Below are 27,321 nucleotides of genomic sequence, written 5' to 3' on the forward strand. Positions count from 1 at the left end.
CCACCTAGAACTCTGATTTGTGAGGATTCAGTAGGATCCAAGACTGAACATAGTATAGCATAACATAAATCACTTTGATCTATTTTTGGCACAGGCGATTAATAACTGTGAGATTTAGGGGAGAATTCATCAAAAGGCGCTTAGGATTGGATTCTTTAACCGACACCATTGTTGGTAGCTGCTTTAAAAGTGGCCGCCGATTGTGCGTCAAACACGTGACAGCACTGGGTATAGAATCGTGCCTCTGGCAAAGGTTTTCCAGGCCTACATTTCCGGTGCCTACCTTTGATATGAATCGTGCCTCTGTAGACACTTTAGGCTGCCTGACGTCACTCCTGGTGTTAGCTAAGCCCACAGTGGCATTAGGCAGCCTAAAGCGCCTACAGAGGCATGATTCTGGCACCTATTTTTTAGGCATTGGTAGACGCCTTGAAACTCAGTTAAAAACATTGTTTAAATGGCATTTTTTTACCGAGATTGGGTGTCTATTGGAATCTAAAATATCAAAACTGATTAGAAAATTTGGGCATAAGCACATTAGTGTGCACAAACCGCTAAAAATGCCCATAGGAATATAATGGGCATCTTTAGCGGCTAACGCACTTAGTGCTCTTTGATGAATTCCCCCTGCCCCAAATGTAATGTAAATTACTATATGAAACAAAACATCATAAGCATTTATAGGGCCTGATATTCAAAGCGATCAGTTAAATCACACATAACCGGCTATCCTTGAATATTCTTTTGGAGATAACCAATTATCTCCACTGAATATTTGTGGTTAGTGAATAACCTGGAACCAGCTATCTCGAGGGCATTCCAGGGGCGGGTCACATGTAGGAACTGATATTCAGTGCTAACTGGGCAAGGTTAGTGATAAATATGACCACATAAATATCTGCCTATCTTTATGTTCTAGCCAATGGCCATTTAGCGCTGACTATTGGTTTAACAGTTATCAGCGGTGACCAGAAAGAAACTGGAAAAGGCCCGGCATTGAATATTCAGGTTCCATGCTGGAGGCAAGAAGTGTGATTAGAGCCCTCTGCTGGCTAAAATTCAGGCTGATAATGATTACAAAAACACTTAATTCATGTTGGATAAAGGGAGTGGCAAACAGCAGTGAAAGAGTTAGGGGCATGATAGCTATGGAAGAAAACTCCATAGTACCACCCTTCCCTTGGTGCTCTAAGCACTTTCTTATTTTGCTTAATGATCATTCCAGGGCTGCAGGTAAAGGTGGATTTAGTGCTTTAGAAAATGTTTTCTCTGGATTTTTGTCTGATTGCTATTTTGTTCCCTAATATTTATGAGTGCTTTACCATAAGAAGCAGAGCCATCTTGTTGGTTTCTACTAAGTCTGTTCTTCAGCAATTGTAGAACTATTTAAGAGGTTAATAGTATATGAAGTAATTAGCCAGTAGGCTTCTGATCCAAATCCTAACTACTTTCATCTTCTTTTCAAAGGTGCTATGTAGAAGACAAGAGTACTAAGGTGGCATGGTTGAACCGCTCAGGCATCATTTTTGCTGGACAGGACAAGTGGTCTACTGATCCTCGGGTGGTGCTGGAAAAGCGAAATGAGCTAGAGTACAGCCTTCGAATCCAGAAAGTGGATGTCTTTGATGAGGGACCTTACACCTGTTCTGTACAAACTCAGCAGCACCCCAGGACCTTGCAGGTTCACCTGATTGTACAAGGTAAGAGAGAGGCAGTCATAAGCGTTAAGCCTAGGAGGCAGGTGTGGCTCTCACTGTGTTCTAATGCCCTTATCAGATACATTTGTGAACAGTGGTCCTTCATGGTTATTGTGCTTTGCTGTCTTATCCAATAAGATCATGAGATCTATCCTAAAATTCAGTTTGTTTTGAATTAATTGCACTACTGTCTTAGTTAAATGCAAAACTACTGTAGCACTACACTGTAAAATATCACAAGACCATGTTTCAAGAACTTTCTATCGAATAGACGGTATTACAGTCATAGTATATGCTCCACCCATGTTACTACTACTATTATTATTTCTAGAGCGCTACTAGATGTACTCAACACTATACAGAGTCACAAAGGATACAGCCCATGCTCGAGTGGCAATCAATACAGACAAAAAATCAATACCGACAATCAGGATGCCAGGGTAGGGGTTACAGTTAGAGGGGATAGCTAAATTGCTGGCTAGGATGATGAGCAGAGGGCAAAGGGGAGCAGGGTTATGAGTTGCAGGCTGTCTCAAAAGGGGTTTTCCACCTACTTTTGAACAAGGGAAGGGGCATGGCAGACAGACTCAGGTAATTTATTCCAGGCATATGGGGCAGCGAGCTGAGAGGAACGAAGTCTGGAATTAGAATTGGAAGAGAAGGGTACAGATAGAAGCAATTTGTCTGAGGAACGTAGTTCACAGGGAGGTGTATAAGGAGAAAGAAGAGAGCAGAGATACTGAGGGTCTGCAGAACGAATACACTTGTAGATTAGTAATAGGATTTTGAGCAGTATATGAAGGCGGATAGGAAGCCAGTGAAGTGATTTGAGGAGAAGGCTGAGGTGACTGTAGTGAGGTTGGCAGAAGATATATTGTGCAACAGAGTTTTGTACAGATTGTGGGGGGAGAGGCGGTTCAGTGGGAGACCTTTTATAAGTAGATTGCAGTAGTCTAAGACAGAGATTACAAGAGTGTAGATAAGGGTCCAGGTAGTGTGCTTAGAGAAGAAGGAGCAAATTTGGTGATGCCTGTGTGGCATCTCTTCAATAAAGGAAAGTAGATGCCTACTTTTCAATACAGAATACGTGCATATATGCTGTTAGGTGTGAACTCTTACACCAGCCATTAAGCTGATGTGCAGTAGGGGCCTGATTCCATAAAGGACACCAATATCAGCAGCCACCTAAGAAGTAGCCACCGATCGCATGTCAATTACACATTGGCATACTTTACAGAATTGCGTTTACATTGCTGAACAGTCACCTTAAATGTAGACCAGCATTTTGCAGGCCTACATTTAAGGCATCTGTCTCATGTCTATAGAGAGGTGTACAGACACTTAAGCATGCCCGAGGTCACTTCCGGCTGAAACCACACCAAACCCCACCTAGGACATGCTTAATCATCCCTACACATATCCGCAGATGCGCTATAGATGCCTACAATGTAGGTGTCCTTCCTCGTACAATTTCTTTTTTAAACATGCATCCCGATTGGCTGCCAGATGGTGGTAGAACACCTACCGCCGCCTGCAATCGGGACACGCGTTCAGGCCCTAAGTGGTCATGCCTAAATAGTAGAGATCAATACTGAAGGGGGGGGGACCTCTTCTTTTATAAAGCCTTTGGCGAAACATGTCCCTACCCGATGTTCAACAGAAATTAACAAACAGAGAAAATCAAATATACAAAGCATAAAGCTAAGTACAAGATTCGCAAAGTTTGAAGATATTTTAGAAGTATTTAATAACACAAAACTAGCACTTTAGTAGCACTTGAATATTAAATTTTTTTACCAAAACAAAAATAAGTCTGATGAGGATGAATTTGCCAGGCAACACCTCAGCAATGAACTGATAGCCTGGTGGTTGGCATATGCTGAAGACTTATTAAAAAACTGATAAAACATTGACAAATAAATGTCGATTAGACTGAATGTTTTGACAAATTTCAACAAGTTGCCTTGCATGAATAGAGTAAATAGTAGAGATATGCACATGCTCCCACATTCTATATGAGGCTGAGATGCATATACAAATAAATTAGATAACGAGCGCTGACACCAATAATTGGGTGCTAAGAACCAATTATTGAAGTTAATTGGCACTCACTAAAATTTGAGCATGCATCTGGACACATGCTATTTTATAAGGTGTGGTGCCTAACTCCCACGGTATGCATCTGAAAAGAGGTGTAGCCATGAACGTATCAGGACATTTCTCAAAGTTCCATGTGCAATTACAGAAAACTACCTAACTTGGACACTACCATTTGCACCAGGTTTTACCAGGCATAAATCCATTAGTTTGGTATGGGATCCATGCTAAACCCTGTTCTATGGTGCATGCCCCCTATAAAATAGTTCTTAGTGCTGAATTTATTCAATGCCTAAGTGTCGCTGCCATTTATTGAATTCCACCTATAATATATAGTATTCTGTAAGTTAAGCATGTAAGCGTGACCTGCCCACATTCCACCCAGACTTGGCCTTTTGTATTTAATCATCTGTCAAATATGTGCTATGTAAGATACGTATTTGTGTATATACAAAATCGCACTTAGGTGGAATTTTGACATTTAAATGGTTATATGCCATTATTCTAATCATTTATGTGTGCAATTGGTGAATAAATATTAGTGCCAACCTTATAGAGTTATCCCTAAAATGTAGAAATATTTCTCTTTAAGTGCTATTATTTAGCAGATGCAGACGCCATAGTTTAGATTCTACCGACTGCATACCGGGAGAAGACCTAGGCATAAAGTCCCCTTTGCCTCTCTCTTCTTGGTAATATGCGTGTTTTCTTGTACTTTATTCTCAGGCTATAGTGGTTTTTTTAGCTCCACTGGCCATCCTGGAATCCTGTAGCCAATTAACATTTTCAGAAAAAGAAAAGAAAGCCTTTAAAAGGTGCATTTATTTGTAGTGCAGATAAAATAATCTCCATTAAAGGAGGCAGCTAATTATTTCTAAGTAAACCTACCAATCAACTGTTCCTCATTAGTTCCAACTTTTTAAAGTGGAACAGCCAATCTAATTAAATTTTCTGTTGGTCTGCTATTAATCCTTTTGAAATTGCATCTTTGTTTTTTTCTTCTTTTACTGTGAAACTGTTTTCATGTTAATATTTTTTAGGGGGTAGGGAGAGGCTTGTATTTAAGATTTAGAGGGAAAATTGAGGAGACCAGGGGAGGGGAGAATGCAATATATTATAACATAACCCACAACTGCTTTAGATCAGTTGTGAATGCAATGATGTAGTGAGGGATTTTAGTGCCTGAGGCGGTGGCGACCGACATCACCGCGCCGTGTGCTCCCCATTCTTCCTCGCTGCATGAGTGCCCTTCTATTCTTCCTCGCTGCTTGAGCGACCCCCCTCCCCCCCACATATACCTCTTGAAATGTTCATTGACATGAGCAGCACCTTCCACCTGCTGATTGGGCCAGACTCAAATCACTTCTGATGTCACATCCTGGTGCTGTGGCCAGGAAGTGGTGGCAGAAGAGAGCCGAGGACGGCGCGAGCAGCAAATGGAAAGATGCTGTTTGCACCATTGAACATTTCAAGAGGTATGTGGGGGGAGGGGGAGGGCAGGTGCCCCCCCATGAAGACGGTGCCCGGGAAGGTCCACCCACCCACTTTCTACACCTCTGTGTGTATATACTCTACATGTATATTCATGTATTTTAGAAAATAAGTGGTCACATCACAAAACTACATCTGTTCCACTCAGACTGTGCTCCTGGAGAAAACAACATGTAATGCACGTAATGCTGTATGCCATCGTCATTGGGTGTCTTGTCAATGGGTGTATTTATGAGTACAGGCATGTACATCATGGAGCAATTTGATAAAAGACCCTTGCTGTGGTTAAAACAGCCTTTACATATGGAAAAACTAGCTCTTTTTTTCACTGAGCACTAAATTTGACAACAGTAAACTGCTGACTCGTGTGAGTAATCCAACTTGTCAACTTCATCTTTGTCCTACCTGGCTTGTGAAGTCCTTAGGAAGATGTTACTGGGGCTTTCTGACCAATTTGACGAATGGTTATTCTGAGTCATGTCCCAATTGATCCAAAGAAAATAAGACCAGTCTTGAACATAAGAATTGCCATCTCCAGATCAGACCCTGGGTCCATCAAGTCTGGTGACCCGCACACGCAGAGGCCCCGCAGGTCTACCCTGGCATAGTTTTAGTCCCCATAACACTGTATGTTTCTCAAGGGAGATGTGCATCTAATTTACCCTTACTCATATCACTCTATGCCACTCTTAAGGAGATGTGCATCTAGTTATCCTTAAATCCTAGAACGGTGGATTCTGCAATTACTTCCTCTGGGAGAGCATTCCAGGTGTCCACCACTCGCTGCATGAAACAGAACTTCCTGATAGTCACCGGGGGTCACGTAATGAAAAGCCCTTATTAGATCAAGTTGCACTTGCAAATTATAGACCCATTCTGAACTTACCATTCCTTGAAAACCTGACCGAATCTGTACTATTATATCAAGAGCAAGATTTTTTTTTTTTTTAGAGCAACAAACAGCTTAGATGCCCATCAATTTGTATTTACAAAGAGCATAACACAATATTCTTATTACTTTTTATTTTGGATGGCTTATACCCTTACCAACAAGCTATCCACAGCAGAAAATAATTAAGAACATAAGAACATAAGCAGTGCCTCCGCCGGGTCAGACCATAGGTCCATCCTGCCCAGCAGTCCGCTCCCGCGGCGGCCCAAACAGGTCACGACCTGTCCAAATCACCAGAAGGGGCCCCCATGCCACCTTGGTTTCCTATTGAGTCCTATCTTCCCATCAAAGTCCTAGCCCTCCGGTCTTGCACATGCACGACCTGGTCGGGTTTCTATACTTATTTTCTGGTTAGCTTTCTCAGTATCCCACGATCCCTTTATCCCTCAGGAATCCGTCCAGTCTCTGTTTGAATCCTTGTATCGTACTCTGCCCAATCACGTCCTCCGGTAGCGCATTCCAAGTGTCCACGACCCTTTGGGTGAAAAAAAACTTCCTTGCATTCGTTTTGAACCTATCTCCCTTCAGTTTCTCCGAATGCCCCCTCGTACCTGTTGTCCCCTTCAGCCTGAAGAATCTGTCCCTATCCACCCTCTCTATGCCCCTCATGATCTTGAAGGTCTCTATCATATCACCCCTGAGCCTCCTTTTTTCCAGAGAGAAGAGCCCCAGCCTATCCAACCTCTCGGCATATGGGCAGTGTTCCAGCCCTCTTACCAGTTTCGTTGCTCTCCTTTGGACTCTCTCGAGTACCGCCATGTCCTTCTTGAGGTACGGCGACCAATATTGAACGCAATATTCCAGATGCGGACGCACCATCGCTCGATACAGTGGCAAGATGACTTCCCTCGTCCTGGTTGTTATGCCCCTTTTTATGATGCCCAGCATCCTGTTTGCTTTTTTTGAGGCCGCTGCGCACTGTGCAGATGGCTTCAGTGATGCATCCACCAGCACTCCCAAGTCTCTCTCAAGACTGCTTTCTCCCAACAATGCCCCCCCCAATTTGTAGTTGAACAACGGGTTTTTTTTCCCTATATGCATGACCTTGCATTTTTCCACGTTAAAGCGCATTTGCCATTTGTTCGCCCAGTCTTCCAGCTTGTCCAGGTCCCTTTGCAGGTCCTCACACTCCTCCCTGGAGCTAACTCTGCCGCACAGTTTGGTATCGTCTGCAAATTTTATAACCTCGCACTTTGCCTCCTTTTCCAGGTCATTGATAAATATGTTGAAGAGTAACGGCCCCAGCACCGATCCCTGCGGCACACCGCTCGTGACTCCCCGCCAGTCAGAATATTGGCCCTTTACTCCGACCCTCTGCAGTCTACCCGACAACCAGTGCTTGATCCATCGGTGCACATCCCCTCCCACCCCGTGGTTCCACAGCTTCCTAAGCAGCCTTTCATGTGGCACCTTGTCGAAAGCCTTTTGAAAATCGAGGTAAATGATGTCGATGGGTTCCCCATTGTCCACCCGACTGCTTATTCCCTCAAATAAGTACAGAAGGTTCGTTAAGCATGACCTTCCCTTACAGAATCCGTGCTGGCTTGTTCTCAGTAGGCCATTTCTCTCAATGTGCTCGCAAATGCCGTCCTTTATTATAGCTTCCACCATCTTCCCTATAATTGAAGTCAGGCTCACCGGCCTGTAGTTCCCGGGGTCACCCCTCGATCCCTTTTTGAAGATAGGTGTGACATTCGCCAATTTCCAGTCCTCTGGTACCTCTCCAGTTTTCAAGGATAGGTTACAAACATGCTGGATTGTGCCCGCTATTTCTTGTCTTAGCTCCTTCAGAACCCTCGGGTGGATCCCGTCCGGACCCGGTGATTTGCCGCATTTTAACCTGTCTATCTGTTTGAGGACATCCTCCTTACTTACCTCTATGTGCTCCAATTTCTCAGCCTGTTCCCCACTCATGAGCTCCTCTGAGTCCGGTATATTAGATGTGTCTTCTCTCGTGAAAACCGACGAGAAGAACGTGTTCAGCCTCTCAGCTACCTCTTTATCCTCTTTAATCACTCCCCTCCTATCCCCATCGTCCAGCGGCCCCACCTCCTCTCTCGCTGGTCGTTTCCCCTTTACGTAACTGAAGAATGCCTTGAAGTTTTTCGCCTCCCTGGCCAGCCCCTCTTCGTATTTCCCTTTTGCTTTTCTAACCTCTCGGTGGCATTCTTTTTGGCATTTCCTGTGCGCCTGGTGATTTTCCTCCGTTGGATCCTTTTTCCATCTCCGGAAGGATACTTTTTTGTCGTTTATTGCCCTCTTTACTTCTGCTGAGATCCAAATCGGGTCCTTTGACCGCTTGTTCTTGCAGCCTTTCCTGAAACTGGGGACGTACATTTTTTGTGCTTCCTGTAGGGTGTCCCTGAATAGGGTCCAGGCGCTTTCCACAGTCTCCATCCTAAAGATGTTTCTGAGCTTCCTCCCCACCATTTCCCTCATAGCAACATAGTTCCCCTTCTTGAAGTTGAGCGCAGTTGTTGCGGTCCTCCTTACTATGGGTGTCCCCCTTTCTAAAGTGAATCTGATCGCATTGTGGTCACTGTTGCCTAGTGGTCCTCCCACTTCTACCCCTCTTGCAGGCCCTCCTAATCCATTCAGGATGAGGTCAAGAGTAGCACTCCCCCGCGTCGGTTCCCTGATCAGTTGCTCCATAAAGCAGTCCCTCACAGCTTCTACAAATCCTGTTTCCCTAGTGCAGTTGGAGTGACCCGTACTCCAGTCTATCCCCGGGTAGTTGAAGTCCCCCATCACTGTTACACTTCCAGTCCTGCACTCCTGTCTCAGTTCAGCTTCCAAGTCGTGTCCGACTCCTTCCGGCGCACCAGGTGGGCGATAATACAGCCCCAGTTTTATGTCTGCACCCTTGTTTCCCGGCAATTTGACCCATAGCGATTCCAGCCCTTCTGCCTTCGTTGCCATATCCATCCCGACCGAGTAGATAGAGTCTTTTATATATAGTGCTATGCCTCCCCCTTTCTTGTGGGTCCTGTCTCTCCTGTAGAGCTTGTACCCCGGTAGCGCCACATCCCATTGATTCTGCTCTGTCCACCATGTTTCTGTAATTCCAATTATATCTAGGTCTTCCCCCTTGGCCACGACCTCTAGTTCACCCATCTTGGCCATGAGGCTTCTTGCATTTGCGTATAAGCACCGCAGGTCCCGTTGTTTTTTCTCCACCTCTGCATTCACCTGGGCCGCCTCTCCTGTTCCCTGTACTTCTGCTTTGCCCTCAGCCTTTACCCTCGTAGCTTTCAGCTTCCCCACATTTCCGCCACCCCACTTCCCCGCTTTTCCTCTGGGTTTTCTTGCCCCCTCCTGGGCCCCTGCCTCTGTTCGATCCCCCTCGCCTTGTGTAGCCCCTATGATACCCTCAGTTTTCGCCCTCGCGCCACCCAGTCCCCCTGTGTCTCCATGCCCTTTAGTCTCTTCCCAGCAAGCTCCCTTTACCTGTTGTTTCCCTCGCTGTCTGATCATAAGATCCACTGATCTCTCTACTTCCTCCGTGCAGTCAGCCCGTTCAGCATCTGTTCTGGATACTGTTGTCCGAAGCGTCAACATCAGATCAGCTGTCGGCTTTCCCCCTCTCCTCAGTTTAAAGCCCTCTCGATCTCCTTCTTCACATTGGCAGCCAGTAGTCTAGTTCCCTCTGTGCTCAGGTGCAGGCCGTCCCGCCGGTAGAGCTTACTCTTTCCCCAGAAGGACGTCCAGTTCCTCACAAAGTGGAAGCCCTCCTCCTGGCACCATCTCCTCAACCATGCATTCACAGCCTGGATGTCTGCCTGCCTCTTTGCATCTGCTCTCGGTACAGGCAGGATCTCTGAGAACGCTATCCTCCGGGTACTCCGCTTCAGTTTTCGTCCCAGGACCCTGAACTGGTCAGTCAGCGTGGCCATGCTGAAGTTCCTCCGGCTCACATCATTTGTTCCAACGTGGATTATCACCACAGTCTCCTCTGCCTCTGCTCCGTCCAGGATCCTCTCGATCCTATCAGTGACGTCTCGTGTCTTGGCCCCTGGGAGACAAGTCACTAGCCGGTCCTCCCTTCCTCCAGCTACGTGACTATCTACCTCTCTCAAGATCGAGTCTCCCACCACAATAGCAGACTTCCCTTTCCTCAGCAACCTCTTCTGTCTCAGGTCCGTGTCCTCGGTGTAGTGTGGTGTCTCACCCTCGGGGTCTCGGTGAGTCACGGTCTCCTCCTCTTGCGTGGTTCCTCCGCTAGGTCCTTCCTCGGTGTCGCCTTGTGGATCCTGGGTCTCGTCTGCCGACATCCGTCTGTGCAGCTGCTGGTCCTGTCCTCCCGCCTTCCTATAGGCCTCCTCGATGAATCTCTCGAGGTCCCTCACCTGGTCCACAATGAGGCCAGCTCCGTCTGTGTCCTTGGTTGACCAGCTCGTCTCCTCTGTGTCGCGCAGTCCCTCCAGTCCCTCCAGTTCCTGGACCTTGACCCTCAATCTGCCGACCTCCATCCTCAGGCTTTCCAGTTCCTGACACCGACCGCATATGTATGCCCGCCTCCCGGAGGGGAGGTAGTCATACATATGACACTCGACGCAGTAAACCGGGTAGCTCTGCTGGGTTCCTGTAGCCTCCATATCCTTCTCTTTGCTCCTGCGGTCCCTCGGTGGTTGAGAGTGGCTTTCGGCGTGCAGCTAGTTGAAAGAGTAGAGAGAGAGAGAAGAGTGAGAAGCTGAAAGGGTAGAGAAGAAGAAAGTGGAGAGAAGAAAATTTTTTTTTTTTTTTTTTAAATTAGGTTAAAGTTAGGTTGCTGCTGGGCTGCCTGGGCTCCTTCTCAAGGCTCCCTCGCAAAGGCGCTCTCGCTAAGGCGAGCGCCTTTGCCGCTCGCCTTCGCCGTGCGCCGAACGGCTGGGCGCCGTTGGCTCCCTTCCTCTTAAGGGGGAGCCCGGGCCGATGCGACCTGTGACGCGCGGGGGTGGGCGGAGCTAACTCTCGCCGCGACCCCGATCTGCCTGCCTCCTTAGTCCTTCCTTCAGCGTCCCCGGCTCACCTCTCCTCCCTGCCTGAAACTAAAAGAAAAGAGAACAACAAAAAAAACAATCCAGGAAGCGCCTCTGCAGCTCGCCTCGTGTCCTGGCTCCCTTCCTCTTAAGGGGGAGCCCGGGCCGATGCGACCTGTGACGCGCGGGGGTGGGCGGAGCTAACTCTCGCCGCGACCCCGATCTGCCTGCCTCCTTAGTCCTTCCTTCAGCGTCCCCGGCTCACCTCTCCTCCCTGCCTGAAACTAAAAGAAAAGAGAACAACAAAAAAAACAATCCAGGAAGCGCCTCTGCAGCTCGCCTCGTGTCCTGGCTCCCTTCCTCTTAAGGGGGAGCCCGGGCCGATGCGACCTGTGACGCGCGGGGGTGGGCGGAGCTAACTCTCGCCGCGACCCCGATCTGCCTGCCTCCTTAGTCCTTCCTTCAGCGTCCCCGGCTCACCTCTCCTCCCTGCCTGAAACTAAAATTCTGTGTTATGCCCTAAGGGCTAGATTCTACAACAGCTGCTGAAAGTTAGGCTAGATTCACTAAGCAAACCGATCGTGTATCGATTGTTTTGCGAGCCCTTAGTGACCAGATTTCCCTCCTGCACTATTCACTAACCTCTCCTGCGATCCGCTTCAAATCCGTGCATGCAAATGAGGAGAAACGCATGCAAAGTAGGCAGGGACGCGATTCACAAAAGAAAGTTTCAGATCCGACTGGGCTGGCTGATCAACTCCAAAAGCGACTGCTGGGGACCAGTCGTTCAGTGGTTTCCGCCTGCATATCCTGCTCTGCCCCAACTCAAGCACAAATCTCCTGCTGTCTGCCCTGAAGTCCTGCCGCCCTTCACTGCCCCGAATCTCCCCGAAGTCCTGACGCCCTGCACTGCTCCGAATCTCCTGCTTTCTGCCCCGAAGTCTTGCCGCCCTGCACTGCCCTTCGAGCCCGTGGTTTTAGCCCACAGATTTAAAACGGGTTAAAACCACGGGCTCGCAGGGCTCAAAACTACTAAAAAAAAAAAAAAAGATTGCGGCATAAGTGGGAGCCCTGTTCATTGCTTATCTTTGCTCCACCGACATGTCACCTTCCGTTGCATTTATACACATTGCCACTTCAATGTGCCCTTAAAAATAAAGTTTAGGCCCCCTACTTGTACTGTTGCAGAATCTGTTTTACTCCTTGGGATTTTGACAGGTAACTGTGACCTGGGTTGGCCACTGTTGGAAAGAGGATACTGAGCTTGATAGACCTTAGGCCTATCCTAGTACGGCAGTTCTTATATTCTTATGTAAACTTACAAGTGAATGAGTTATTTTGCCTGCCCTGAGCAGTAGGGCAGGAGATAAAGACAAATGTGATAAAGCCCTGCTACATCTTGTTGAGACTTGAGAGAGATAAAGAAATTCAAACACTTCTTGACTAAGAGTGAAGTATCTTAGAAACTCTGTAAATACTGTATCTGTTCTTACTGTTGCTTCTGTCACATTCGACAAATCTGATTGTATTAAGAGTTTAAGGAGAAAGTTGGTTTATCTGGAGTCAGCTGAGTTATTGATTGAGTGGATTTTCTTAAAAGTCTGAAAACTGCTTATTTGTCTTTTTGTTGTAAAACCAGTTCTAATCCTGGTCCCAACAATAAAGAACTTCTGTTTATGAACTGGGTTCCCATCACTCTAGGACTGCACTAGGTAACTGCCTAAATCCATGGTTACAGTTTCAAGCAGCACTTTTTCTGGAAAAATAAGGCCAGCTCAAAGATGATGATATTTTTCCTGCGTAGGAGCATTGGGTTATTAAAACACTTTGATGTTCTTGGGTGCCATCGTAAAGGAGTCATTGTGGTAAATATAGAAGTAATACCCCCCTCTTCCTTCAAAGATATTCTTGAAACTCCTTTCTCCATAAGACTCCTTTCCAACTGTAGATTTCTCAACAAACCTCTGGTAGTCTAGAGTAGATTGAGCAGAAGCAATCTCCACATGCCCCTAATCAATGCTACAGTAAGATTCAAAATGGCAGCCATGCTCCCTAGTGGTAACCTTGCATTACTACTCTTATGGCTGCATATAAAGGATCACAACCACTACGCTGTCATATATAGAGGTCATAGTCACCATTTTGAACCTAGCATGGGCAAAAAAAAATCTGGATATTGTTTCAGCTCAGCCTTCCCTAAATCACCATGAATAACTTAAGTTAGGCTGCCCATAGGAAGGTTGGGTGGGGGGGGGGGGGATCTTCAGGGGTATGCTTCCCGGGGAGAACTGCTGAAATGGAACTCTCATCTTTTACATTCTACCCCATTTATATTACAACTCTTTACAGCTTTAAAAACAAACAGTACTGCTGTAATGTAACTTGTAATTTATTAGTGTATTCAGTCTTTTCATCCTTTGAATTTCCTGCTCATATTATTTTCACCTGATGAAGGATGTAACTGAAAAGTTAGATATAAAATTAATAAATTAGTTCAATAAAAAGTAACACCTACAACTTATTTTTCAACTATTAGTTTTACATATTTAATCAATAAAGGATTTATAGTATGCCCAAACTAATCTCATAATTTAAAAGAGTAAAGTTCATTTTAAATGGACTATCATTGCTATAAGTAGAGGATTCATTCCTTAACATTTCATTTTATTTTATTTATAAACCATTCCTTATGAAACTAATAAGCAGCTTCCAGCCAAAACATCATACCATAATTAAATTCACAAAGGATAATTCTATAAGAAGGTGCCTATCTTTAGGTACCAAGAATGAGTCTATTTAGAGCCCATTCTATAGAAAAAAAGTTGATGCTTACTTATCTTAAAGAATACTAGGTCAAAATATGTATTTATTTAATTTTCTATACCATTCTCCCAGGGGAGCTCAGATTGGTTTACATGAATTTATTCAGGTACTCAAGCATTTTTCCCTGTCTGTCCCGGTGGGCTCAAAATCTATCTAATGTACCTGGGGCAAAGGGGGGGGATTAAGTGACTTGCCCAGGGTCACAAGGAGCAGTGTGGGTTTGAACCCACAACCCCAGGGTGCTGAGGCTGTAGCTTTAACCACTGCACCATACTGGGTGCTCAGGCTGTAGCTTTAACCACTGCACCATGAGGGTTTATGCCAGCCAGAGCTGGTGTAAATGCTTTTGTCTAGATTGGAAAAGTGCCTGCATTAGTCATAGCATTTTATAATTTGCATGTGTAACTGTACACCCTATTCTTACTCCATCCAAATTCCCTCCATATGAATGCTCACCTGCAAAGTACATGCCATTAAAGATTGATGCTATTTCATAGTTGGAATATTGTCATTTACCTGTATATGTGTTCACATATGCACATAAATGACTAGAATGCCAGTATTTATATGCATACTTGTCATCTCAATCTATAAGTAGTTGTGTAGAGACCTCTAAGATTCGGCTGTTTTTAAGAGGGCAATGACCTCTAATGGATCTACTGTTGTATATTGTGGCTTGTTTTATACACTGGAAATTTCCAGAAAAAGTAGATGGCTTTCCTGACTAGTGAGATAACGGTGAGAGGAGACTTCTCTTATAGGGAAACTTGGGCTAATATAAATACCAATCCCAAAGATTGGGGTTGATCTCTGTCTGGCCAAGCCATTGTACCATTAAAGTGCACATTCAGAGTCATCTAAACTAACAGCCCTGAATAGTTGTGCAGGCTGTGCTACTTCCATATTTATATTACTGTAACTCCTTATATTATGGTGTTACTGAAAAGGAATATAAGAGATTGCAATTGCTACAGAATACAGCAGCTAGATGGATTTTTTGAGTAAGTCAATTGGAGAAGGCCAGTCTGCTACTAGAAGAACTACACTGATTGCCAAGGGAAAAAAAGAGTTCAATTTAAGATCGCTTGCATGGTTTACAAGGCAATATATGGAGAGAACTCTAATAGACTAGTATCAGATATCAAGATCACACACTCTTTTCATAACTCAAGGACAACACAGTGCTTCAGACTAACCTGTGCTTCATCCCAACAAGTTTAACGGAAAAAGCTATTTGAGCCTGATTCTGTATAGGTCTCAGCGGCTGCCTAAGAAGTGGCTGAGAATCTCATACCGGCGTCCTATTCAGAATTGTGTCTGCCCTAACGGAACAGATGCCTAACCCACCAATTCTCTAACTGGCACTGGTTAGAGACCTTTGTAAAAGTAGACGTGGATGGCTGAGCTGATCGTGTCACGGGAATCTCTGATCAGCTGAGCAGGCAGAACTTGGAAAGTCCTGGTAGCTCAGCTTATCGAGGGGGGGGGGGGGGAATAACACTGCCACAATCAGCTCAGATAGCTGTGGCAGAGGACCCCATGACACCAATCCTTCGAAATCGGCAGAAGGGATGTCCATCCTGCTGCTGGCCCCCCTGAACTGCTGACACCCCCCATGGTAGATCAGCAGAAGGGATGCCCACACCCTCCTGCTGCCGCCCCCCTGAACTGCTTATACCTACCAACCACTGACACCCCAAACCCCAACACCCAACCCCCAAACCCTCCTCTACTTTCCATCCCCTACATTTAATAAGTAAGGAGGGCTGGAGGGATGTCTACTCCCTCCGGCTGCCAGGCCCGTCTCTTCAAAATGGCAGGCCTTCTCCTTCTCGATGCATCTTAGGATCCACCAGAGAGGGGCCTAAGGCCCTGATTGGCTCATATACCTAAGGCTCCTATCAAAGGAGGGGCCTTAGGCACCTGGGCCAGTCAGGGTCTTAGGCCTCCTTCCTGGTGCATCCTGGTATCCACTGAGCATGGCCTAAGACTCCGATTGGCCCATCTATCTTAATGTGGTTTCTTAGTAACATAGTAACATAGTAGATGACAGCAGATAAAGATCCGAATGGTCCATCCAGTCTGCCCAACCTAATTCAATTTAAATTATTTAATTTTTTTTCTTAGCTATTTCTGGGCAAGAATCCAATGCTCTACCCGGTACTGTGCTTGGGTTCCAACTGCCGAAATCTCCGTTAAAATCTACTCCAGCCCATCTACACCCTCCCAGCCACTGAAACCCTCCCCAGCCCATCCCCCACCAAACGGCCATACACAGACACAGACCGTGCAAGTCTGCCCAGTACTGGACTTAGTTCAATATTTAATATTATTTTCTGATTCTAGATCCTCTGTGTTCATCCCACGCTTCTTTGAACTCAGTCACAGTTTTACTCTCCACCACATTTCTCGGGAGCGCATTCCAGGCATCCACCACCCTCTCCATAAAGTAGAATTTCCTAACATTGCCTTTGAATCTACCACCCCTCAACCTCAAATTATGTCCTCTGGTTTTACCATTTTCCTTTCTCTGGAAAAGATTTTGTTCTACGTTAATACCCTTCAAGTATTTGAACGTCTGAATCATATCTCCCCTGTCCCTCCTTTCCTCTAGGGTATACATATTCATGGCTTCCAGTCTCTCCTCATATGTCTTCTGGTGCAAGCCTCCTATCATTTTTGTCGCCCTCCTCTGGACCGCCTCAAGTCTTCTTATGTCCTTCGCCAGATACGGTCTCCAAAACTGAACACAATACTCCAAGTGGGACCTCACCAATGACCTGTACAGGGGCATCAACACCTTCTTCCTTCTACTGGCTACGCCTCTCTTTATACAGCCCAGCATCCTTCTGGCAGCAGCCACTGCCTTGTCACACTGTTTTTTCGCCTTTAGATCTTCGGACACTATCACCCCAAGGTCTCTCTCCCCGTCCGTGCATATCAGCTTCTCACCTCTCAGCATATACGGTTCCTTCCAATTATTAATCCCCAAATGCATTACTCTGCATTTCTTTGCACTGAATTTTAGTTGCCAGGCATTAGACCATTCCTCTAACTTTTGCAGATCCTTTTTCATATTTTTCACTCCCTCTTCGGTGTCTACTCTGTTACAAATCTTGGTATCATCTGCAAAAAGGCACACTTTTCCTTCTAACCCTTCAGAAATATCACTCACAAACATATTGAACAGGATCAGCCCCAGCACCGAACCCTGAGGGACTCCACTACTCACCTTTCCTTCCTCCGAGCGACTTCCATTAACCACCACCCTCTGGCGTCTGTCCGACAGCCAGTTTCTAACCCAGTTCACCACTTTGGGTCCTAACTTCAGCCCTTCAAGTTTGTTCAACAGTCTTCTATGAGGAACTGTATCAAAGGCTTTGCTGAAGTCTAAGTAAATTACATCTAGCATATGTCCTTGATCCAGCTCTCTGGTCACCCAATCAAAAAATTCAATCAGGTTCGTTTGGCATGATTTACCTTTTGTAAAGCCATGTTGCCTCGGATCCTGTAACCTATTAGATTCAAGGAAGTACACTATCCTTTCTTTCAGGAACACTTCCATTATTTTTCCAACAACTGAAGTGAGGCTCACTGGCCTATAGTTTTCTGCTTCGTCCCTGTGACCACTTTTGTGAATAGGGACCACATCCGCTCTCCTCCAATCCCCACGAACCACTCTCATCTCCAGAGATTTGTTGAACAAGTCTTTAATAGGACTCACCAGAACCTCTCTGAGCTCCCATAGTATCCTGGGATGGAACCTGTCTAGTCCCATTGCTTTGTCCACCTTCAGTTTTTCAAGTTGATCATAAATACTCTCCTCCGTGAACGGCGCAGAATCCACTCCATTTTCTCATGTAACTTTGTCAGACAATCTCGGTCCTTCTCCAGGATTTTCTTCTGTGAACACAGAACAGAAGTATTTGTTTAGCACATTTGCTTTTTCCTCATCACTCTCCACTTATCGGTTCCCAGCATCTTTTAGTTTAGTAATTCCATTTTTCATCTTCCTCCTTTCACTAATATATCTGAAAAAATTTTTGTCTCCCTTTTTTACATTTTTAGCCATTTATTCTTCCGCCTGTGCTTTCGCCAGACGTATCTCTCTCTTGGCTTCTTTCAGTTTCACCCTGTAGTCCTTTTTGCACTCCTCTTCTTGGGTTTTTTTATATTTCACGAACGCCAACTCTTTCGCCTTTATTTTCTCCGCCACTAATTTGGAAAACCATATCGGCTTCCTTTTTCTCTTGTTTTTATTGATTTTCTTCACATAAAGGTCCGTAGCCATTTTTATTGCTCCTTTCAGCTTAGACCACTGTCTTTCCACTTCTCTTATGTCCTCCCATCCTAACAGCTCTTTCTTCAGGTACTCTCCCATTGCATTAAAGTCTGTACATTTGAAATCTAGGACTTTAAGTATCGTGGGGCCGCGCTCCACTTTAGCCGTTATATCAAACCAAACCGTTTGATGACCGCTACTTCCCCGTTGAGCACCCACTCGAACATTAGAGATACTCTCTCCATTTGTGAGGACCAGATCCAATATTGCTTTTTCCCTTGTGGGTTCCATCACCATTTGTCTGAGCAGAGCCTCTTGAAAGGCATCCACAATCTCCCTACTTCTTTCCGATTCCGCAGACGGAACATTCCAGTCCGCATCCGGCAGGTTGATATCTCCCAATAGTAGAACCTCCTCTTTCCTTCCAAACTTTTGGATATCCACAATCAGATCCTTATCAATTTGCTGTGATTGAGTCGGAGATCTGTAGACTACACCCACGTAGATAAAAGTTCCATCTTCTCTTTTCAGAGCGATCCATATCGCTTCTTCCTCTCCCCAGGTCCCTTGCATTTCGGTCACTTGGATATTGATATTTACATAGAGAGCTACTCCTCCACCTTTTTGACCATCTCTGTCCTTCCTAAAAAAGATTATATCACGGTATGTTTGCATCCCATCCATGTGATTCACTGAACCATGTCTCTGTGATAGCGACAATATCTAGATCTGCCTCTAACATCAGGGCTTGCAGATCATGAACTTTGTTACTTAGACTGCGAGCATTTGTGGTCATCGCTTTCCAGCTATTTTTCAGCGGTAATCTCCTTTTTCTTATAGATTTTTGTTTCATTTCACTTTCCGTTGCAATACTAAGAAATGAGTTGCTGATATTGTTTATGTTGCAATCTTTACTACTATCACATCTTTTCTTTTGCCGGGGGTGGTCTCTATAATTGACCTGCATTCAAACACCACCCCCACCTTCTAGTTTAAATGCCTTGAAACATATTGTCTAAATTTCTTTGTAAGGTTTCTTTTTCCTGCTGAAGTAATATCAGTGCAATATAGCTTCTTGTTCTTCCATGTATTTCCCCATCTTCCTATGTACCTGAAGCCTTCTTGATGACACAAGGCTTTGGCCATCTATTAAAGTCCTCTGTGTTTTTCACTCTTTGCTCTCCCTTTCCATATGCAGGCAGTATTTCAGAAAAAGCTAAAGTCTTTACAAAAGGTTTCACGCCCTCACCAAGCTCCTGAAAAGCTTTCTGTGCTGCAAGTGTGAAGTTGTTGGCCAGGTCATTTGTTCCCAGATGGATAACAACATCAGTATTAAAATCCATAGTTTCTTCCTTTATTATATTCAGCATTTGCCTGGAACGCCTGATAGCTGAGGATCCTGGAAGACATTTCACTATTTTGGTCTCCTCGCCTTGTGTTCCAAGGTTAATGCCTCTGATGATGTAATCCCCCAACAGTAATAGTTTTCTATTTTTGGCTTTTTTATTTGTGCTTAGGGTGCGCTTGTTCTCTTGAGTTTCCTTCATTGGTTCCAGTCCCACCTCCCTTCTGTTTTCTTGAGTATCGCAGTGCACTAGTGGAGCGAAGGAATTCTGTAGAGGTAATATTTGTGAAGGTGGATGTTTCTGTGTTACATGTCGCAGTCTTCCTGAGTCTACTGTGACCCATTTATTCCTGGGCTGTTTTATTCTTTGAGGTAGAGGTGGTAAATTGGTATGATTTTGTGGAGTGATGGAAGCTGCTTTAATTGTATTCAATTCCTGTTTAAGTTTGTAGAGCTCCTCCTTAATACTAATAGGTAATGTCTTCTGGGGTCTATTGCCTGTGACTACCTCAATTTTCCTTGTTATTGGGTTGTGACTTTTTAAGACTTCGTTTGCATATCTGGATTCTATTGGTCTTGATGATAGGTTGTGGGCTTTTCCGTAGTGTGCTTTCTGTTAGCTGACCTGTGGGTAAATCAGGTTCAGTAGGTATGAGTATCTGCATGTCATCCATATAGAACTGAGATATTGAACTGAGTGTCTATTGACAGAATCAGCTTGGCTCGTGGCTTGAGGTAGATATTGAACAGAATAGGTGACAGTATTGAACAGAATAGGTGACAGTATCAATTGTTGTGGTACCCCATGGTGGTGATGAGGTGCTGCCAAAGAGTATGGACTGTTGTCTGTCTGACAGATAGGATCTGAACTAAGCAAGTACTGTTCCATTGATACCTGCTTCTGCAAGTCATGCTAGCATAATATTGTGATCCACAGTATGACAAAATGTTGAGAAATCTACGTAATATGATTTTTTTTTTTTTTTTTTTTTTTTGTAATTATACTCATGAGCTGTGTGAAGACTTTTCTTATTATGGTTGTTTCCCTGGGTTTGTTCCCAGTAGAATATTTCTTTCTAATGTAATCCACCATGAACTCTTTGGGATAGGGGTGGAATATAAATTTTAATGTAATATAGTAGTACTAATACTGAGGCAAATCCCCTGTGTCCGTTTCTGTGAAGATCATCTTGTAGGGATACAAGTACTGTTTCTGTTCCGTTAATGGATCTGAATCCAAACTGACCTGGATCTAACCAGTTTCTCTCTTCTAGCTAATCACTGAGTTGAACACAGACTGTTTGCTCTATAAGTTTTCCTAGAAATGGGATATTAGATAACTTTCCAGCTTGTCTTGATCAAGGTTGTTCTTCTTTTAGCAAAGGACTTAACACAGACCTTTTTAATGCTATTGATAGTTGCCCATTTGAAAGAGAGGTGTTCGCAATTTTTGGGGGAGCCTTCTTTGAGGACCCTGCTTGCCTGCTGCACTATCTTTGATGGGCAGGGGTTGAGGGTGCAGGTTGGTTGAAGGTCTCTTAGAATTTTGTCAAGGCTCTCCTGTGTTATTGGGTTAAATGTTTGGTAGGCTGAAAAACCATACAGCTTTATCTGCTGTCATTTACTATTTTATTATGCATCACCTGCCAGTGAAGTGGAGATCGACTAAACATTGTAGGAAGAAAGAATGGTTTACTAAGCTGAAAGCAAAAGAAAGATTTAGTAAAATAAGGAGAGTGTTCCTACCACTGTTCAAGATGAGCATAACATTGTTGGTGAGAAGGGTTCCCTTGGTTGAATGATATCTGCAGAAACCTGTTTGTCATGGGTGGAAGGCATTGGTTTTATTTAAAAAAAAAATCAATTAGTCACTCTGCAATAAGTTTCTCTATTACCTTTGAGAGAAAGAGTAAATTAAAAATAGGGGGAAATTAGAACAGAAAGATCAACGTTAGGATCTTTAAAAAGAGGTAAATAGTAAGTAGCCTGTAGTTATCACAGAGGGTAAAAAAGGTAAAAGTGGATCAAGGAAATGCCTTTGAACTGGATGAAGGATTCAGAAATTAGATCACACTAACCACTTAGGAAGAAGAAGGCAAAACAAAGCATGACAGAGATGCTGTAAGTGTTGTATGTAGAGGAAGATCAGAGCTAGTTGAGAGACTAACCACATCAACAGGTGAGGGGGGATGGAGGAAGGAGTCTCATAGGTCTTTAACCTTAATGAAAAAGAAAATATCCAAAGCATCTGGAGGAAGTAACGAGAGAAGAGCAGAGTTGGGCATATTGTTAAGTTTTCTGCGTATGCTATAAAAACAGGAAGGATTATCATCTTGTCTTGATAGAGCAGAAAAACACTTTTTTTTAGCTTCATTAATCTCATACTTATAGAAGTGAGATTGCTCTCAGAAAAAAAGAATGAGATGCTTAAGAGGGATGTGTGTGCCAGCTGCAATTAGCTTTTCTAACTTGTATCCTTAGAAGAACAAGACTAGGGTGAAATAGGGTGAAACCAGGACTGTAACTTCTTTGAGTTTTTAATTCTCGTGCTGCCATAGCATGTTGTGGGTGGGCAGTGTGACTGTACACAGTGCAAGGGAGGTGGGGGAGAGGGTTCCATAATTGCATTCTGCACATTACCTTCCCTACTTGGCTCTGAAGCAGTGTACTGTAATGTAATGTAATTTATTTCTTATATACCGCTAAACTCCGTTAGGATTCTAAGCGGTTTACAGAAAAATAGACAATAGGGTGCATTAAAATTATAAGTAAAATAGGTACTTAGAAATTCCCTTACTGTCCCGAAGGCTCACAATCTAACTAAAGTACCTGGAAAAATGACAATTAGTAGAGTAATGAAGAAATAAAATAGAGAATAGATGAGAAAAATAAGAAAATAAACATTCTAATAAGATTACAATGATCTAAAGGACTTTGAAAGGTTGAAAAAAGAGGGGAGATAAGAATAGATGCAGAGGGAGAACCGTTGAAGCAATAGAATTCTGGAGAAATTTAAATGAAATTTGAATGATAAAATAAAACAAAATAAGTAGTAAAACAATAAGTGAGATTAAAAAATATATCATAAACTAAAAAGAATTGAAAATAAAATCAAAATAGTCAAAGCTGAAGTCCAGCTTGAACGGGCCCCCGAGCCAACCATTGGTCCGATGGCCGGACTGCAGCCCTCCTCCGTCAGCTCTCCCCTGCTGGAATGGGGGAGGAGCGAAGACAGTGTCGGGTGCCCCGCTGGAACGGGCCCCCAAGCCGACCATTGGTCCGATGGCCGGACTGCAGCCCTCCTCCGTTGGCTCTCCTCTGCTGGCATGGGGGAGGAGCGAAGACAGTGTCAGGTGCCCCGCTGGAACGGGCCCCGAGCCGACCGTTAGTCCGATGGCCGGACTGCAGCCCTCCTCCGTCGGCTCTCCCCTGCTGGAATGGGGGAGGAGCGAAGACAGTGTCGGGTGCCCCGCTGGAACGGGCCCCCAAGCCGACCGTTGGTCCGATGGCCGGACTGCAGCCCTCCTCCGTTGGCTCTTCCCAGTGAGTGGAATAGGAGTTCCGGGGGAGGGGGGAAGGGTGTTGCACAGGGCGTGTTTTTGGATCAGGATGGTCCTGGGTGCTGTTACATTTAGGGTAGCATGAAGAGAAGTATTCTAGAGAGATACTTGTTCTTCAGGAGATAGTGTAGAAAAATCAAAGGGGGAATTAGCACTACATTCAAGAAAAGTGTCCAGGGTTAGAGCTTCAGTTTTCTGAATGACATAGGGCATGATGAAGCAAAAGCAACAGGATTTAGGAAAGAGAAATAATTGAACTTGATTAAGGAATAATTACAGCAGATATAAGATAAGGAAGATAACTTAGGCCCATATGCTCAAAACTCACCATGCCTTTAATGATTGATGATAAACCAGTCTTAACTGGTTTAACGTCGAAGTATTTTAGCTGTCGATGCTCAAAATGGCTAATTGTGGTCTTTTCCATGGTTTGTAGCGGCCTCCGATAGTCATATGTAAATGGATTACAACAAGTTCATCGATATTAAAATGAGCACTCCAATGGATGCCCGGATGATGCACAAAACAAAGTGCTGGCCTTTAATAATCCAAAATTAGCAACAGGTCAAGAGGTGCCAGTAGCACTGAAACGCATGTGTTAGAAGTATATATTGGCAGATCTGGGCTGCTGATTGCATATGGAAGTTCATATAAATACTTTTTATGAGATTGGGGACCATATAATATATGCATGTGTAAAGAGCATGTCACATGTGTGTGTGTTAAAGGCGCTTCCATTTAAAGCATATACCAGCTGGTCTGGGGTTGCTGTTTCCATATGTCCCACTGAAGCAGAAAAAAGCATATATATCTTGCATTTTCACGGTTTGTTGTTAGTTCTCTGCCCCTCCCCTCTTATGATGTGCGCCAATGATGCACTCCAAAACGGCATGCCTATGATTGACACTCATACGTCCCTGCAATATAGCTATTCAGCGCATGTGTCAGTCACTTTCTCCTATGATTGACTGGATGGGATTACAGTGGACCTCCGTGAAACTCATTTGCATGCATTTGAACATTTTACCGGCACCACAGCGATCCACAGGATATTAATGGCAATTTTGGAGCATCTGGCTCTTAGTAACAGAAGATGAATAAACCAAGGACAGAGTGAGGGTATCAAGGTTATGGCCAGCATAATGATTTGGAAATGAAATCAGTTCAGTTAGAGCCAGTTCTGAAAGTAAGATGGCACAGTTTCTCCTGTTTATATCAATGTGTGTGTGTGGGGGGGGGGGGGGGGGGAGGGTCATCAAAATGAATGTTTATATGTCTTTCCGTCAAAACTAAAGATGTACCTCTTTGGAAAATCACTGAAGATCTGATTTTGTTTCATGATATTTATTTATTTAAAAATTTATGCGGTTTGCAAAATTACATGCATACATATTTAAGAAAATAAACATGTTTCAAGTTTCAAGTTTATTAGGTTTTTTTATATACCACCTATCAAGATTATCTAAGCGGTGTTTACAACAAGACAAAAACAAAAAGATATTAACTAACGGTATCATTATTAAAATCTTCTTTTAAATTCAAGATGGAAACACAAAATCCCACAAAATGTTGTTGAATGTTTTATTATGATTGTGATTTTATACTTTGCTACATCCCAGTTATTTATTCTTTCGTAATTTGCAAAGAATCTGACAGGTATTTTGTGAGATATAAATTATTGTTTTATATTATACTTAAAAACATAACAGCTTCAAGCAGAGCCTCTGTTTTATGTATTATTTCCTCCTCCCCCAGCTTTTCTTTACTTATTTCCATTTAGCTGTGCATGTTAGACCTCTCCACCAGATGCATACCTCATTCTTCCACTTCCTAGCAATTTAAAGGAGGCCTGCCATTTCCTCAGCCTGTAATCACATGTTTAGTATAGACAGTTATTCTCCTTTGGTTTCTAATTGTATGTAGTGTCAATAGTATACTTGTCTCTGCATTCTTATTGTGACATATCTGACTTCAACCAGCTGGATTCCTTACAGTAGGTAGCTTTCTGTATGTGAGCTGTCAGGAAGCAACCGTGAAGTCTGCCTCAGCTAAGGTATCAATTTCAGAGGTGAATGCTTTTAGGCACTTCAGTTTAATAAGATTTTTTTTCTCTCTAAAGGGTGAGCCTAAGAAAGAACCACTCTCACAAGCAATTCAGCATAAGATTCGATTTACTTAAATTTAATAATTACAATCTTCCCTGAAGGCTAGAAGAGGTCAAGCAGTGCATGTCGGGAAAAACTTTTGTAATGATAACCAGAGATGTTCATATTACGGAATTTCAGTAATTATATTGGTTCTGGAGAACAAGTCGGAAAGGTTCTGGTCCCAGAGAGACTGCATGGAGAGATTTCAGCATTCTTTCTTAGAGGAATGCGATTCTTCCCTTCCATTAAGGAACATTATTGCCTCTATAGTTACAAGTCTGTTGTAGCAGCCTGTGCCCACACAATTATAAAATAGCCATTTTTCATATGTAAAATGTTTTATAAAATTGCCCCATGTGACTAAAGCTTGGTTAATGGAGAAGCGTTAAACAATCAATAAGGTAAAGTCCGAGAAGTAATCACCAAGACTATATGGAAGATGGAAGAAGAAAGCATAGGAGTGATTGGAAAGAGTGCTGATATGCTATTAGTTCAAATAGTTTTTTATTGATGACAAAAGGAAAAAAAACACCAATACCAAAATACAATTCAAACATTAGAGGTGAAGAACCAGGTACATTGAGATACAACAGTGATAACATCATCAAAGGTATTTCCATACATTAAGTACATCTCCCATGCGCCCAACCAGCTATATAATTCTACAAGACAGAAAACTCCAATCATCCCCATCACCCCAAATAGCAAAGGAGCGAAGCAGTTCTCAATGTCAGAGAGCTGTATTCTTATACTCTAACAGCCATAGAACAGAGACCAACCAGTGGAAAACGACCTCTCTCCCACCAAAATTCCAAAACTCCCCAAACCCCCAAATGCAGTCATACTCCCAACATCCACACCACCCACACAATATCCACATACAAACATACACCAAAAAGCCCCAGAACAGAGCCCAATTAAAATGAATTTAGGACTAAACTCCTAGCCCTAGAAGACAAAGACTGAATATAAGCATCCCAGATCTGCAAGAACACCCGTTTTCTCTTAAGGGTATAATGGGCATGTCTTTCTTCAACCTGTGGAAACGATTCTGCCAAGCCCAGAAAGCAGGTGTGGTCAATTGCATCCAAAGACTGAGAATAATTTTCTTACCCAACACAGCACCTTCCAAATCAACATCCGATATCCCCTATTAGATATACGGAAAGATTCATAATGATCCAGAAGGATCCCCACTGGGGACATCGGAAGAGATTGCCCAAAGAGACACTCTAAAAATCTAAGGATGGCCCTCCAAAAAGCCTTTACCTTCAGGCAGGCCCAAAAAGCATGAAAAAAAAAAACAAGTTAACACCCTACTGGCATTTAGGGTAAATTGAAGAAAAATAAACACGATAAACCTTAAAGTTATTAAAACAGATGTTGATTTGTATGTATAAAATGTCATTTATAGGTGATGTCATTTGGATTTTTGATATATTTTGCTTTTAGCATGCATACAGCTTGTTTTGGTTTTGTTTGTACTATATTTTTACAACATACACACTTTATAATATTTTGTTAAGAGCAGGATGAAACAGTATGAACCCTCTAGATGGGAAATGATACAAAACAATTATCAATGTAATAGGGTTGTAGGATAGGAGATTCCAGACATCTTTTTCTATACATTTGAAGGAATTTGGCCCAATTTGAAAATTATGAGATCATTGTTAATTTAAAATTATAAGAACAAACTTTTGAAAATGACTTAAAGTGCCCGACTCATGAATTCATCACAAATTATACCCCTCCAAACTCCCCCTAAAAAAAAAGCACTATGTGTTGTGAGTGTGACTCATTGGACCCCACATCAATCTCATCTACCTATCAAGTACGGAGCAGATAACATGACCATGAGAGATACTCATGTGACCAAATCAAAGGCTAGAGAAGATTTCAAAATCTCCTCTGTCAACCTTGTTCACAAGTCCACTCTTTTTCCTATCTACACCACAGTTTCTACTGA

At 43.6% G+C, this 27,321-nt stretch overlaps 1 protein-coding gene across 6 annotated transcripts in view; it reads left to right on the forward strand.

Annotated features, from left to right (window-relative positions):
- Positions 1–27,321, forward strand: part of LSAMP (limbic system associated membrane protein) — a 1,229,080-nt gene that overhangs the window by 549,818 nt on the left and 651,941 nt on the right. For all 6 annotated transcript variants that reach the window (XM_033941214.1, XM_033941210.1, XM_033941211.1 and 3 more), the window contains one exon: positions 1,468–1,700. In XM_033941214.1, coding sequence (XP_033797105.1) covers positions 1,468–1,700 — 233 coding nt within the window. The remainder of the gene's footprint in view (positions 1–1,467; positions 1,701–27,321) is intronic.

This window comes from Geotrypetes seraphini, chromosome 4 (assembly GCF_902459505.1).
Source record: "Geotrypetes seraphini chromosome 4, aGeoSer1.1, whole genome shotgun sequence".
Taxonomy (NCBI): domain Eukaryota; kingdom Metazoa; phylum Chordata; class Amphibia; order Gymnophiona; family Dermophiidae; genus Geotrypetes; species Geotrypetes seraphini.